The 14,288-nt window shown below is 72.9% G+C and overlaps 1 protein-coding gene across 2 annotated transcripts in view; it reads left to right on the top strand.

The window, feature by feature from the left end:
* CDH22 (cadherin 22) overlaps positions 1 to 14,288 on the top strand; it is a 108,284-nt gene that overhangs the window by 55,455 nt on the left and 38,541 nt on the right. For both annotated transcript variants that reach the window (XM_075916202.1, XM_075916203.1), the window contains exon 5: positions 12,366 to 12,533. In XM_075916202.1, coding sequence (XP_075772317.1) covers positions 12,366 to 12,533 — 168 coding nt within the window. The remainder of the gene's footprint in view (positions 1 to 12,365; positions 12,534 to 14,288) is intronic.

Genomic DNA, 14,288 nt, shown 5'->3' with positions numbered 1-14,288 from the left:
GCAGGACGCGGGGCGGGAGGGAGCAGGACGCGGGGCGGGAGGGAGCAGGACGCGGGGCGGGAGAGGGCAGGACGGGGATGCATGGGAGAGAGCAGGACGCGGGGCGGGAGAGGGCAGGACGGGGATGCATGGGAGGGAGCAGGACGCGGGGCGGGAGAGAGCAGGACGCGGGGCGGGAGGGAGCAGGACGGGGGCGGGAGAGAGCAGGACGGGGATGCATGGGAGAGAGCAGGACGCGGGGCGGGAGGGAGCAGGACGCGGGGCGGGAGAGAGCAGGACGCGGGGCGGGAGAGGGCAGGACGGGGATGCATGGGAGAGAGCAGGACGCCGGGCGGGAGGGAGCAGGATGGGGGCGGGAGAGAGCAGGACGGGGGCGGGAGGGAGCAGGACGCCGGGCGGGAGAGGGCAGGACGCGGGGCGGGAGGGAGCAGGACGCCGGGCGGGAGGGAGCAGGACGCGGGGCGGGAGGGAGCAGGACGCCGGGCGGGAGGGAGCAGGACGCGGGGCGGGAGAGGGCAGGACGGGGATGCATGGGAGGGAGCAGGACACGGGGCGGGAGGGAGCAGGACGGGGGCGGGAGAGGGCAGGACGTGGATGCAGCAGCCCCTGTTGTCGGGGCCCAGGGCAGCTCCTTTCCTGCCTGTGCCCCGAGCAGCGAGGTGCCCGTACGGCTGCGCTGTGCTCACCCGGCCCCGAGTGCAGCTCACACGGAAATGGCCTCGAGTAGTCAGCAAAGGAACAGCGGCAGCTGCTCCACCCCTCAGGCAGGCCGGGACACGCGGCTGAGTCCGGGAGGGAAGAGGGAGTGATGCTGGACGGGCCAGGGCCCCGCGGCCTGTGTCCCGCAGTACGAGTGAATGAACCGTCCGGTTCGCCCGTCTCGCTTCGACCTGCCCCTCGCCCGGACAGGCCGGCACCGCCAGACTCCCGCTCGCCACAGGCGGCTTTTCTCTGCCCGGCGTGAGAATACGCTTGTGGGAGTGTTTGGGGGCGCGCACGGGTGTGTGCACAGGGAGTTCACACGAGGGGCGTGCTTGGTGCCCCTGCCCATTTCCATCTTGCAGATGGCAGGGTTGTGAGGCCTAGTGGGAGAGCAGGGGGCTGGGCTACGGGCTGCGGCGGGGGCGCAGCTGCAGGCTGAGGCGGGGCAGGGGACGGGGCTGAGGCAGAGGGTGGGGCTGCGGACTGAGGCAGGGCAGGGGGCGGGGGCTGGGGGATGAGGTGGGGCAGGGGGCGGGGCTGTGGGATGAGGCGGGGCGGGGCTGTGGGATGAGGCGGGGCAGGGGGTGGGGCTGCAGCACGGCAGGGGCAGGGCTGTGGGGGCAGTGATGGGGCAGGGGGCGGGGACTGGGGAATGAGGCCGGGCAGGGGGCGGGGCTGTGGGATGAGGCGGGGCGGGGCTGTGGGATGAGGCGGGGCAGGGGGTGGGGCTGCAGCACAGCAGGGGCAGGGCTGTGGAGGCAGTGATGGGGCACGGGGCGGGGGCTGGGGGATGAGGTGGGGCGGGGGCTGGGGGATGAGGTGGGGCAGGGGGCGGGGCTGCGGGATGAGGCGGGGCAGGGGGCGGGGCTGCAGCACGGCATGGGCAGGGCTGTGGGGGCAGTGATGGGGCAGGGGGCGGGGACTGGGGAATGAGGCGGAGCAGAGGGCGGGGCTGCGGGATGAGGCGGGGCAGGGGGCGGGGCTGCAGCACGGCAGGGGCGGGGCTGTGGAGGCAGTGATGGGGCAGGGGGCGGGGGCTGGGGGATGAGGCGGAGCAGGGGGCGGGGCTGCGGGATGAGGCGGGGCAGGGGGCGGGGCTGCAGCACGGCAGGGGCGGGGCTGTGGAGGCAGTGATGGGGCAGGGGGCGGGGGCTGGGGGATGAGGTGGAGCAGGGGGCGGGGCTGCGGGATGAGGCGGGGCAGGGGGCGGGGCTGCAGCACGGCAGGGGCGGGGCTGTGGAGGCAGTGATGGCCCCCCGGCGCAGCAGAGGCTCCACACGGCGCCTGGTGCCCCCCAAGAGGGACCGGCCGGCGGAGGCTGAGCAGGCCAGTGGCTCGCAGCACGCGGGCCCCAGCCTGAGCTTGCTACAGGCCTGGCGAGTGTGTGGGGCAGCTCTGGCCATTCCTGCCTCTTGGCAGAGCGCCGGGGCGGGGTCTCCGCCTGGCCCCTCAGCTGGAAGCATGGAGCGCAAGTGTCCTGGGAGCCATGTGCCTGCCGAGAACTGGTCCTGCTTTGGTTTTGCCACCCCAGGCACTTCTGCCAGGGGCTGTGGGGCACGGCCTGAGAGTGCCCTGCATAGGCCGGCTCCTGCTGGGGAGCCGTGCTCAGCCTGCGGGCGAGGGCCTGTCGCCCCAGGGCTGGGTGCAGGGGCCTGTCAGGTTAGCTGACCCTGGCTGCTGGATTTATCTTCCCCCTCGCCGGCAGGCGTTGGCTGTGCTGGCCAGGCCCCGGGGCCGGTGTTCCTACGGTGGGTGGCCATGTCGGGTTCCTCTGCCACGGCTCAGGAACCAGAGCTTCCTGCTGTTGGCGGGAGGGGCCGGCCTGTCCCCTCCATCCTTCCTTGGCCCAGGGATCCCTGCAGCCGGCCTGCCCACAGCTGCCAGCTGAACCAGCACAGATCGTAGAAAGAGCTGCGTATCAGGGGACGGCTGTGTGGGGCTGTCAGTGGGCCGGGCGCCGCGCTGTGTGGGGCTGGCTGGGCCGGGTACTGCGCTGTCTGGGGCTGTCGGGGCCAGGTACCGCGCTGAGAGGGGCTGTTGGTGCCAGGTACCAAGCTCTGTGGAGTTGTGGGGGCCAGGAGTGGGGCTGTGGGGGCCGGGCGCCGCGCTGTGTGGGGCTGGCTGGGCCGGGCGCCGCGCTGCGTGCGGCTAGCTGGGCTCGGTACCGTGCTGTGTGGGGCTGGGCCGGGTGCCGCGTTGTGTGGAACTGTCGGAGCCGGGTACTGTGCTGCGTGGGGCTGTCAGGGCCAGGTACCGTGCTGTGTGGGGCTGGGCCGGGTGCCGCGTTGTGTGGAACTGTTGGAGCCAGGTACTGTGCTGTGCTGTGTGGGGCTGTCGGGGCCGGGTGCCGTGCTGTGTGGGGCTGTCAGGGCCAGGTTCCGTGCTGTGTGGGGCTGTCAGGGCCAGGTACCGTGCTGTGTGGGGTTGTCGGGGCCGGGTGCCGTGCTGTGTGGGGCTGTCAGGGCCAGGTTCCGTGCTGTGTGGGGCTGTAGGGGCCGTGTGCTGTGCTGTGGGGGGCTGGGCCAGGTACCGTGCTGTGTGGGGCTGTCAGGGCCAGGTACCGTGCTGTGTGGGGTTGTTGGGGCCGGGTGCCGTGCTGTGTGGGGCTGTCAGGGCCAGGTTCCGTGCTGTGTGGGGCTGTAGGGGCCGTGTGCTGTGCTGTGGGGGGCTGGGCCAGGTACCGTGCTGTGTGGGGCTGGGCCGGGTGCCGCGTTGTGTGGAACTGTTGGAGCCAGGTACTGTGCTGTGCTGTGTGGGGCTGTCGGGGCCGGGTGCCGTGCTGTGTGGGGCTGTCAGGGCCAGGTTCCGTGCTGTGTGGGGCTGTCAGGGCCAGGTTCCGTGCTGTGTGGGGCTGTCAGGGCCAGGTACCGTGCTGTGTGGGGTTGTCGGGGCCGGGTGCCGTGCTGTGTGGGGCTGTCAGGGCCAGGTTCCGTGCTGTGTGGGGCTGTAGGGGCCGTGTGCTGTGCTGTGGGGGGCTGGGCCAGGTACCGTGCTGTGTGGGGCTGTCAGGGCCAGGTACCGTGCTGTGTGGGGTTGTCGGGGCCGGGTGCCGTGCTGTGTGGGGCTGTCAGGGCCAGGTTCCGTGCTGTGGGGGGCTGTAGGGGCCGTGTGCTGTGCTGTGGGGGGCTGGGCCAGGTACCGTGCTGTGTGGGGCTGTCAGGGCCGGGTGCCGCGCTGTGTGGTGCTGTCGGATCCGGGCGCCGCGCTGTGTGGGGCTGGTTGGGCCGTGCGCTACGCTGCCCGGGGCTGTCAGGGCCGGGCGCCACTCTGTGTGGGGCTCTCAGGGCTGGGCGCCGCACTGTGTGGGGCTGGCTGGGTCAGGTGCTGCACTGTGTGGGGCTGGCTGGGTCGGGTGCTGCACTGTGTGGGGCTGTCGGGGCTGGCTGTGGGGCTGGCTGGGCCGGGCGCCGCTCTGTGTGGGGATGGCAGAGCCAGGTACCGTGCTGTGGGGGGCTGTCAGGGCCAGGTACCATGCTGTGTGGGGCTGTCGGGGCCGGGTGCCATGCTGTGTGGGGCTGTCAGGGCCAGGTACCGTGCTGTGTGGGGCTGTCAGGGCCAGGTACCGTGCTGTGTGGGGCTGTCGGATCCGGGTGCTGCACTGTGTGGGGCTGGCTGGGTCGGGTGCTGCACTGTGCGGGGTTGGCTGGGTCGGGTGCTGCACTGTGTGGGGCTTTGGGGGGCCGGGGGCTGCGCTGTATGAAGCTGTTGGGGCCGGGTGCCGCGCAGTGTGGGGCTGGCTGGGCCGGGCGCCGTGCTGTGTGGGGTACTTGGGGCCGGGCGCTGTGCTGCGTGGGGCTGGGCCGGTTCCCACGCTGTGTGGGGCTGTCGGGGCCGGGCTCCGCGCTGTGGGGGGCTGTCGGGCCCGGATATCGCGCTCTGTGGGGCTGGGCCAGGTACGGCGCTGTGGCGGTTTTGGGGGCTGGGTACCGCGCTGTGGGGGGCTGTTGGGGCCAGGTACGGCGCTGTGAGGGGCGGTGGGGACCGAGGACCGTGCTTTGGGGGTCTGTGGGGGCCGGGCGGAACGCTGTTTGGGGCTGTCGGGGCCGGGGGTCGCACTGTTGGGGGCTGTCGGGGCCGGGTACCGCGCTGCGTGAGGCTGGGCCGGGTACCGCGCTGTGTGGGGATGTTGGGGCCGGGTACCGCGCTGTGAGGGGCTGGGCCGGGTACCGCGCTGTTTGGAGCTGTCGGGGCCGGGCGCCGCTCTGTGTGGGGCTAGGCCGGTTACGGCGCTGTGTGGGGCTGTGGGGGCTGGGTACCGCGCTGTGTGGAGGTTTCGGGGCCAGGTACCGTGCTGTGTGGGGCTGGGCCAGGTACCGCGCTCTTTGGAGCTGTTGGGGCCGGGCGCCGCTCTGTGTGGGGATGTCGGGGCCGGGTGCCGTGCTGTGTGGGGCTGTCGGGGCCGTGTGGTGCTCTGCGTGGGGCTGTCTGGACTGGGTGCCGCACTGCCGGAGGCTGTCGGGGCCGGGTACCGTGCTGTGTGGGACTGTCAGGGCCGGGTACCGCGCTGTGTGGGGCTAGGCCGGTTACGGCGCTGTGTGGGCTGGGTACCGCGCTGTGTGGAGGTTTCGGGGCCGGGCGCCGTGCTGTGTGGGGCTGGCCGGGCCGGGTACCGCGCTGTGTGGGGCTGGCGGGGCCGCGGGTCGCACTGTGGGGGGCTGTCGGGGCCAGGTACTTCTCTGTGTGGGGCTGTCAGGGCCGGGTGCCGCGCCGTGTGGGGCTGGCTGGGCCGTGTGCTGCTCTGTGTGGAGCTCTCGGTTCCAGGTACCGTGCTATGTGGGGCTGGCGGGGCCGGGTGCTGCGCTGTGTGGGGCTGGCGGGGCCGGGTGCCGTGCTGTGTGAGGCTGGTGGGGCCGGGTGCTGCGCTGTGTGGGGCTGGCTGGGCCGTGTGCTGCTCTGTGTTGGGCTGGCCGGGCCGGGTGCTGTGCTATGTGGGGCTGGCCGGGCCGGGTGCCGCGCTGTGTGGGGCTGGCTGGGCCATGTGCTGCTCTGTGTGGGGCTGGCCTGGCCGGGTGCTGCGCTGTGTGGAGCTGGCGGGGCTGGGTGCCGCGCTGTGGGGGCTGGCGGGGCCGGGTGCCGTGCTGTGTGGGGCTGGCGGGGCCGGGTGCCGTGCTGTGTGGGGCTGGCGGGGCCGGGTGCCGTGCTGTGTGGGGCTGGCGGGGCCGGGTACCGTGCTGTGTGGGGCTGGCTGGGCCGGGTGCTGCTCTGTGTGGGGCTGGCCGGGCCGGGTGCCGTGCTATATGGGGCTGGCCGGGCCGGGTGCCGCGCTGTGTGGGGCTGGCCGGGCCGGGTGCCGCGCTGTGTGGGGCTGGCCGGGCCGGGTGCCGCGCTGTGTGGGGCTGGCCGGGCCGGGTGCCGTGCTGTGTGGGGCTGTCGGGGCAGGGTGCCACGCTGTGTGGGGCTGCTTGGGCCGTGCGCTACGCTGCCCGGGGCTGTCAGGGCTGGGCGCCACTCTGCGTGCGGCTCTTAGGGTCGGGTGCTGCACTGTGTGGGGCTGGCTGGGTCGGGTGCTGCACTGTGTGGGGCTGTCGGGGCCGGGTGCTGCACTGTGTGGGGCTGTCGGGGCTGGCTGTGGGACTGTGGGGGCCGGGGGCTGCACTGTGTGAAGCTGTTGGGGCCGGGCGCCGCGCTGTGTGGGGTTGGCTGGGCCGGGCGCCGCTCTGTGTTGGGATGGCAGAGCCAGATGCTGCGCTGTGTGGGGCTGTCGGGGCCGAGTGCCGTGCTGTGTGGGGCTGTCAGGGCCAGGTACCATGCTGTGTGGGGCTGTCAGGGCCAGGTACCGTGCTGTGTGGGGCTGTCAGGGCCAGGTACCGTGCTGTGTGTTGCTGTCGGGGCCAGGTACCGTGCTGTGTGGGGCTGTCAGGGCCAGGTACCATGCTGTGTGGGGCTGTCCGGGCCAGGTACCGTGCTGTGTGGGGCTGTCAGGGCCAGGTACCGTGCTGTGTGGGGCTGTAGGGGCCGTGTGCTGTGCTGTGGGGGGCTGTCAGGGCCAGGTTCCGTGCTGTGTGGGGCTGTAGGGGCCGTGTGCTGTGCTGTGGGGGGCTGGGCCAGGTACCGTGCTGTGTGGGGCTGTCTGGGCAGGGTGCCGCGCTGTGTGGGGCTGTCGGGGCAGGGTGCCACGCTGTGTGGGGCTTGTTGGGCCATGCGCCATGCTGCCCGGGGCTGTCAGGGCCGGGCGCCACTCTGCGTGGGGCTCTCAGGGCCGGGTGCCGCGCTGTGTGGGGCTGGCTGGGTCGGGCGCCACTCTGCGTGGGGCTCTCAGGGCCGGGTGCCGCGCTGTGTGGGGCTGGCTGGGTCGGGTGCTGCACTGTGTGGGGCTGGCTGGGTCGGGTGCTGCACTGTGTGGGGCTGTCGGGGCTGGGTGTGGGGCTTTGGGGGGCCGGGGGCTGCGCTGTGTGAAGCTGTTGGGGCCGGGTGCCGCGCTGTGTGGGGCTGGCTGGGCCGGGCGCCATGCTCTGTGGGGCACTCGGGGCCAGGCGCTGTGCTGCGTGGGGCTGGCAGGGCCGGGTGCCGCGCTGTGGGGGGCTGTCGGGCCCGGATATAGCGCTCTGTGGGGCTGGGCTAGGTACGGCGCTGTGGCGGTTTTGGGGGCTGGGTACCGCGCTGTGGGGGGCTGTCAGGGCCGGGTATGGCGCTGTGAGGGGCTGTGGGCACCGAGGACCGTGCTTTGGGGGTCTGTGGGGGCCGGGTGGCACGCTGTGTGGGGCTGTCGGGGCCGGGGGTCTCACAGTGGGGGGCTGTCGGGGCCGGGTACCGCGCTGTGTGGGGCTGGGCCAGGTACCGCGCTGTTTGGAGCTATCGGGGCCGGGCGCCGCTCTGTGTGGGGATGTCGGGGCCAGGTGCCGTGCTGTGTGGGGCTGTCGGGGCCGTGTGGTGCTCTGCGTGGGGCTGTCGGGACTGGGTGCCGCACTGCCGGAGGCTGTCAGGGCCGGGTACCGTGCTGTGTGGGGCTGTCAGGGCCGGGTACCACGCTGTGTGGGGCTAGGCCGGTTACGGCGCTGTGTGGGGCTGTGGGGGCTGGGTACCGTGCTGTGTGGAGGTTTCGGGGCCGGGCGCCGCGCTGTGTGAGGCTGGCGGGGCCGGGCGCCGCGCTGTGTGGGGCTGTCAGGGCCGGGTACTGCGCTGTGGGGGACTGTGAGGCCCGGGCGCCATGATGTTTGGGGCTGGGCTGGGTACCGCGCTGTGTGGGGTTGGCGGGGCCGCGGGTCGCACTGTGGGGGGCTGTCGGGGCTGGGTACCGCGCTGTGTGGGGTTGGCGGGGCCGCGGGTCGCACTGTGGGGGGCTGTCGGGGCCGGGTACCGCGCTGTGTGGGGCTTGGGCAGGTACCGCACTGTGTGAGGCTGTGGGGGCTGAGCGCCGATCTATGTGGGGCTGTCGGGGCTGGGTACTTCTCTGTGTGGGGCTGTCAGGGCCGGGTGCCACGCCGCGTGGGGCTGGCTTGGCCGTGTGCTGCCCTGTGTGGGGCTGGCCGGGCCGTGTGCTGCCCTGTGTGGGGCTGGCCGGGCCGGGTGCTGTGCTGTGCTGTGTGGGGCTGGCCGGGCCGGGTGCCGTGCTGTGTGGGGCTGGCGGGTCCGGGTGTCGCGCTGTGTGGGACTGGCTGGGCCGTGTGCTGCCCTGTGTGGGGCTGGCCGGGCCGTGTGCTGCCCTGTGTGGGGCTGGCCGGGCCGGGTGCTGTGCTGTGCTGTGTGGGGCTGGCGGGGCCGGGTGCCGTGCTGTGTGGGGCTGGCGGGTCCGGGTGTCGCGCCGCGTGGGGCTGGCTTGGCCGTGTGCTGCCCTGTGTGGGGCTGGCCGGGCTGTGTGCTGCCCTGTGTGGGGCTGGCCGGGCTGTGTGCTGCCCTGTGTGGGGCTGGCCGGGCTGTGTGCTGCCCTGTGTGGGGCTGGCCGGGCCGGGTGCTGTGCTGTGCTGTGCTGTATGGGGCTGGCGGGTCCGGGTGTCGCGCTGTGTGGGACTGGCTGGGCCGTGTGCTGCTCTGTGTGGGGCTGGCGGGGCCGGGTGCCGTGCTGTGTGGGGCTGGCGGGGCCGGGTGCCGTGCTGTGTGGGGCTGGCGGGGCCGGGTGCCGTGCTGTGTGGGGCTGGCGGGGCCGGGTGCCGTGCTGTGTGGGGCTGGCGGGGCCGGGTGCCGTGCTGTGTGGGGCTGGCGTGGCCGGGTTCCGTGCTGTGTGGGGCTGACGGGGCCGGGTGCCATGCTGTGTGGGGCTGGCGGGGCCGGGTTCCGTGCTGTGTGGGGCTGGCGGGGCCGGGTGCCATGCTCTGTGGGGCTGGCGGGGCCGGGTTCCGTGCTGTGTGGGGCTGTCGGGACCGTGTGCCGCACTGCCTGGAGGCTATCGGGGCTGGGTGCTGCGCTGTGTGGTGCTGTCAGGGCCGGGTACCGCGCTGTGGGGGCTGTGACGCCCGGGCGCCACGCTGTTTGGGGCTGGGCCGGGTACAGCGCTGTTTGGGGCTGTCGGGGCCGCGGGTCGCACTGTGGGGGGCTGTCGGGGCCGGGTACCGCGCTGTGTGGGGCTGTGGGGGCCAGGTACCGCGCTGTGTGGGGCTGTCGAGGCCGGGTGCCGTGTTGCATGTGGCTGGGCCGGGCGCCGCTCTGTGTGGAGCTCTCGGTTCCAGGTACCGTGTTATGTGGGGCTGGTGGGGCCGTGTGCCGCACTGCCGGAGGCTGTCGGGGCCGGGTGCCGCGCTGTGTGGGGCTGGGCCAGGTACCGCGCTGTTTGGGGCTGTTGGGGCCGGGTACCGCGCTGTGAGGGGCTGGGCCGGGTACTGCGCTGTGTGGGGCTGGGCCAGGTACCACGCTGTTTGGGGCTGTTGGGGCCAGGTACCGTGCTGTGAGGGGCTGGGCCAGGTACCGCACTGTGGGGGGCTGTGAGGGCCAGGCGCCACACTGTGTGGGGCTGGGCCGGATACCGCGCTGTGCGCGGCTGTCGGGACCGGGGGTCGCACTGTGGGGGGCTGTCGGGGCCGGATACCGCGCTGTGGGGGGCTTGGCCAGGTACCGCGCTGTTTGGGACTGTTGGGGCCGGGTACCGCGCTGTGAGGGGCTGGGCCAGGTACTGCGCTTTTTGGTGCTGGGCCGGGTACCGTGCTGTGTGGGGCTGTCGGGGCCGGGCGCCGCGCTGTGTGGGTCAGGGCCGGGTACCGCACTGTGGGGGGCTGAGAGGCCCGGGTGCCACGCTGTGTGGGGCGGGGCTAGGTACCGCGCTGTGTGGGGTGGGTCCGGGTGCCGCGCTGTGGGGGGCTGGCGGGGCCGGGTGCCGCGCTGTGGGGGCTGGTGGGGCCGGGTGCCGCGCTGTGTGGGGCTGGCGGGGCCGGGTGCCGCGCTGTGTGGGGCTGTCGGGGCCAGGTACTTCTCTGTGTGGGTCTGGGCTGGGTGCCGCGCTGTGGGGGGCTTGGCTGGGTACTGCGCTGTGGGGGGCTGTCGGGGCCGGATATCGCGCTCTGTTGGGCTGGGCCGGGTACGGCGCTGTGTGGTTTGGGGTGCCGAGCGCCGCGCAGCGGGGGGCTGTCGGGGCCGGGTACCGCGCTGTGGGGGCCAGGTACCGCGCTGTTTGGAGTTCTTGGTTCCAGGTACCTTGCTATGTGGGGCTGGTGGGGCCGGGTACCGTGCTATGTGGGGCTGGCAGGGCCGGGTGCTGTGCTGTGTGGGGCTGACTGGGCCGTGTGCTGCTCTGTGTGGGGCTGTCAGGGCCGGGTGCTGCGCTGTGTGGGGCTGGGCCAGGTACCATGCTGTTTGGGGCTGTCGGGGCCGGGTGCCGCGCTGCGTGGGGCTGGGCCGGGTACCGCGCTGTGTGGGGCTGGGCCGGGTACCGTGCTGTTTGGGGCTGTCGGGGCCGGGTGCCGCGCTGTGTGGGGCTGGGCCGGGTACCGCGCTGTGTGGGGCTGGGCCGGGTACCGTGCTGTTTGGAGCTCTTGGTTCCAGGTACCTTGCTATGTGGGGCTGTCAGGGCTGGGTACCGCGCTGTGTGGGGCTGGGCGCTTCGCTTTGTGGAGGTTTTGGGGCCAGGCGCTGCGCTGTTTGGGGCTGTTGGGGCCGGGTACCGCGCTGTGAGGGGCTGGGCCAGGTACTGCGCTTTGTGGTGCTGGGCCGGGTACCGTGCTCTGTGGGGCTGTCGGGGCCGGGCGCCGCGCTGTGTGGATCAGGGCCGGGTACCGCACTGTCGGGGGCTGTGAGGCCCGGGTGCCACGCTGTGTGGGGCGGGGCTGGGTACCGCGCTGTGTGGGGTGGGTCCGGGTGCCGCGCTGTGTGGGGCTGGCTGGGCCGGGTGCCGCGCTGTGGGGGGCTGGCGGGGCCGGGTGCCGCGCTGTGTGGGGCGGGGCTGGGTACCGCGCTGTGTGGGGTGGGTCCGGGTACCGCGCTGTGTGGGGCTGGCTGGGCCGGGTGTCGCGCTGTGGGGGGCTGGCGGGGCCGGGTGCCGCGCTGTGGGGGGCGGGGCCGGGTGCCGCGCTGTGGGGGGCTGGCGGGGCCGGGTGCCGCGCTGTGGGGGCGGGCGGGGCCGGGTGCCGCGCTGTGGGGGGCTGGCGGGGCCGGGTGCCGCGCTGTGGGGGGCTGGCGGGGCCGGGTGCCGCGCTGTGTGGGGCGGGGCCGGGTACCGCACTGTGTGGGGTGGGTCCGGGTACCGCGCCGTGTGGGGCTGGCGGGGCCGGGTACCACACTGTGGGGGGCTGGCGGGGCCGGGTGCCGCGCTGTGTGGGGCTGGCTGGGCCGGGTGCCGCGCCGCGTGGGGCTGGCGGGGCCGCGCTGCCGGGGCTGTAGTGGGGCGCGGCCCATGAAGTGGCTCCGTGCAACCCTGACTCGTGTGCTGAGCGCTGGGACTCGTCTCCGTCGCAGCCCGGTGCTCTTGTGCTGACGAGTCGATTTCGTTATTAAACCCTTCCTGCCCCTTCAATCCCCGCAATGGCTGCCATGGGAACGCGATGGGCTTCCCCCCGAGTAACGGTGTCGCGTTCGGAGCCGCGTGGCTGGCTGGCTCCAGCGCCCCGGGGAGCAGCCTGCTCTGGAGCCGGGCCCTGGCCGCCCCGCCCACCTCAGAGGGCTCCCGCCTTGTATCTTCCTGTGCTCGTTAAGAATGCAAACGCAGCCCTGGGCGTGGCAGGGTGGCTGTGGGGACAAGCCCCCCGCCTCGTGCACCCCCTTCCCCGCGGGAATGGCCGCAGCCCGTCCAGGCGGCTCTGGCAGCTCCGCTCACGGGGGGGCTTTGCACGTGGGAGGCTGCAGCCGGGGGGGCTGGGCCCAAACCTGCGAGGGGGGCCATGGGGCATTGCCCCGCCCGCTGGAGAAAGGCCTTTCTGGCAGAGCTGAGGGGACAGCGTCCGGGGAGGTGGGAGAAATTGAGCCTGGCCGCGAGAGCTGGGGGCTGCTCAGAGGAGCCACCCTGGCCACGGCTTCACCACGCCCCATGCAGGTGAGCGGGGATAATTGGTCCTGTCAGCCGGCCAGGGGAGTGCAGGCTCTCCAGCTCCGCGCCTGTCCCTGTTGCAGCCTCTTCCGAGCTGCAAGCCTGGGGGGAGGGGGAGAGGCTGCATCCTGCTGGCGGGGGGGGGGGGGGGGCCCTGCCTTGTGGCCATGCTCTGGCCCCGAGCCTGGCCTGGAGCCCCCCTGCCAGCTGCCAGGGCAGGGGCAGTCAGACGGGTGCTCCATGGCTCACGCTCGCTGCCCCCTGTGGCCTTTTGCAGGTGTGATCCGGACGGCCGTGGCCAATCTGGACAGGGAAACGCAGGACCGGTATGAAGTGGTGATCCGAGCCACGGACATGGCGGGGCAGCTGGGCGGCTTGTCCGGCTCCACCACCGTCACCATTGTGATCACGGACGTCAACGACAACCCCCCGCGGTTCCCTCAAAGTAAGTGTCCCTCCTTCTCTTCCCTGCAGGTGCGGAGCCGCCCACGGCTGTGGGGCTGCTGCTGCTGGGCCCTGGGGCAGCCTCCAGGGACCCTCGGGACACGGCCCCTTGTGTGGGGCTGGGGGAGCCTGTCAATGCTGTTGTGACAGACCCTCCCGTGGCCCTCGCAGGCTGCATGGCACAGGGGCCGGGCCGGTCTCCCTTATCCCTCAGCGCAGCGGTGGTAACAGGGGGATCTGGCCCTGGCTGCTCCTGCCCGGGCTGCAGGCCTGGTGGGTTTATCACCCCCCCGTGCATGCGCTGAGGAAGTCAGGGTGCAGAACAGTAGCTGGCAGGAGCAGGCGTAGCCCCTGTCTCTCTCCCCCTCCCTGGGCTTGCAGGGCAGCAGGAGGGAGAGTTACCCCCATCTCCCGTGGCCGTGGGTGGTCGGGAATGGAGGCAAGGGGTGGGGGCACAGCCTTCCCAGAACTGCCTACACGACCGACTGCTGAAGGCTGGAGCTGCCTCTGAGGAAGGGTGGAACCATGGCGTGGCAGCCCGGCTCCCCACAGACCCTGAGGAAAGGTGGAACCATGGCGTGGCAGCCTGGCTCCCCCCGGCCCCCGGGGAAGGGTGGAACCACGGCGTGGCAGCCCAGCTCCCCCTGGCCCCTGGGGAAGGGTGGAACCACGGTGTGGCAGCCCGGCTCCTTCCAGCCCCCGGGGAAGGGTGGAACCACGGCGTGGCAGCCCAGCTCCCCCTGGCCCCTGGGGAAGGGTGGAACCACGGTGTGGCAGCCCAGCTCCTCCCAGCCCCCAGGGAAGGGTGGAACCACGGCGTGGCAGCCCAGCTCCCCCTGGCCCCTGGGGAAGGGTGGAACCACGGTGTGGCAGCCCGGCTCCTTCCAGCCCCCGGGGAAAGGTGGAACCACGGCGTGGCAGCCCGGCTCCTTCCAGCCCCTGGGGAAGGGTGGAACCACGACGTGGCAGCTCATCTCCTCCCAGCCCCCGGGGAAGGGTGGAACCACGGCGTGGCAGCCCGGCTCCTCCCAGCCCCCGGGGAAGGGTGGAACCACGGCGTGGCAGCCCAGCTCCCCCTGGCCCCTGGGGAAGGGTGGAACCACGGTGTGGCAGCCCGGCTCCTTCCAGCCCCCGGGGAAAGGTGGAACCACGGTGTGGCAGCCCGGCTCCTTCCAGCCCCCGGGGAAGGGTGGAACCACGATGTGGCAGCTCATCTCCTCCCAGCCCCCGGGGAAGGGTGGAACCACGGCATGGCAGCCCGGCTCCTTCCAGCCCCCAGGGAAGGGTGGAACCACGACGTGGCAGCCCGGCTCCTTCCACCCCCCGGGGAAGGGTGGAACCACGGCGTGGCAGCCCGGCTCCTCCCAGCCCCCGGGGAAGGGTGGAACCACGGTGTGGCAGCCCGGCTCCTTCCAGCCCCCGGGGAAGGGTGGAATCATGGCTCCCCCTGGCCCCAGGGGAAGGATGGAACCACGGCGTGGCAGCCCGGCTCCCCCCGGTCCCCAGGGAAGGGTGGAGCAATGGCGTGGCAGCCTGTGATGGCCCAGGCCAGGTCTGGGCACTACTGAGGGCATCCGCTCAGGGTGAATTGCTCAAACTTGAGGCTTCTTACAGCCCCCGAGTGGCGGCCCTTCCCAAAGATGCCACAAACCAGTCGCACCGAGCGCTTCAGCTGCCGATCTGGCCAGCCAAAAGCCTCACGAGCAAAACCCCTCGGATATCCCAGCTCTCTCCATGCCCCAAACAGCCCCGGGCC

The sequence above is a fragment of the Pelodiscus sinensis genome, unplaced genomic scaffold (genome assembly GCF_049634645.1).
Source record: "Pelodiscus sinensis isolate JC-2024 unplaced genomic scaffold, ASM4963464v1 ctg98, whole genome shotgun sequence".
Lineage (NCBI taxonomy): Eukaryota > Metazoa > Chordata > Testudines > Trionychidae > Pelodiscus > Pelodiscus sinensis.
The sequence above is the reverse complement of the archived record's forward strand: the minus strand, read 5'-3'. Positions and strand labels throughout refer to the sequence as shown.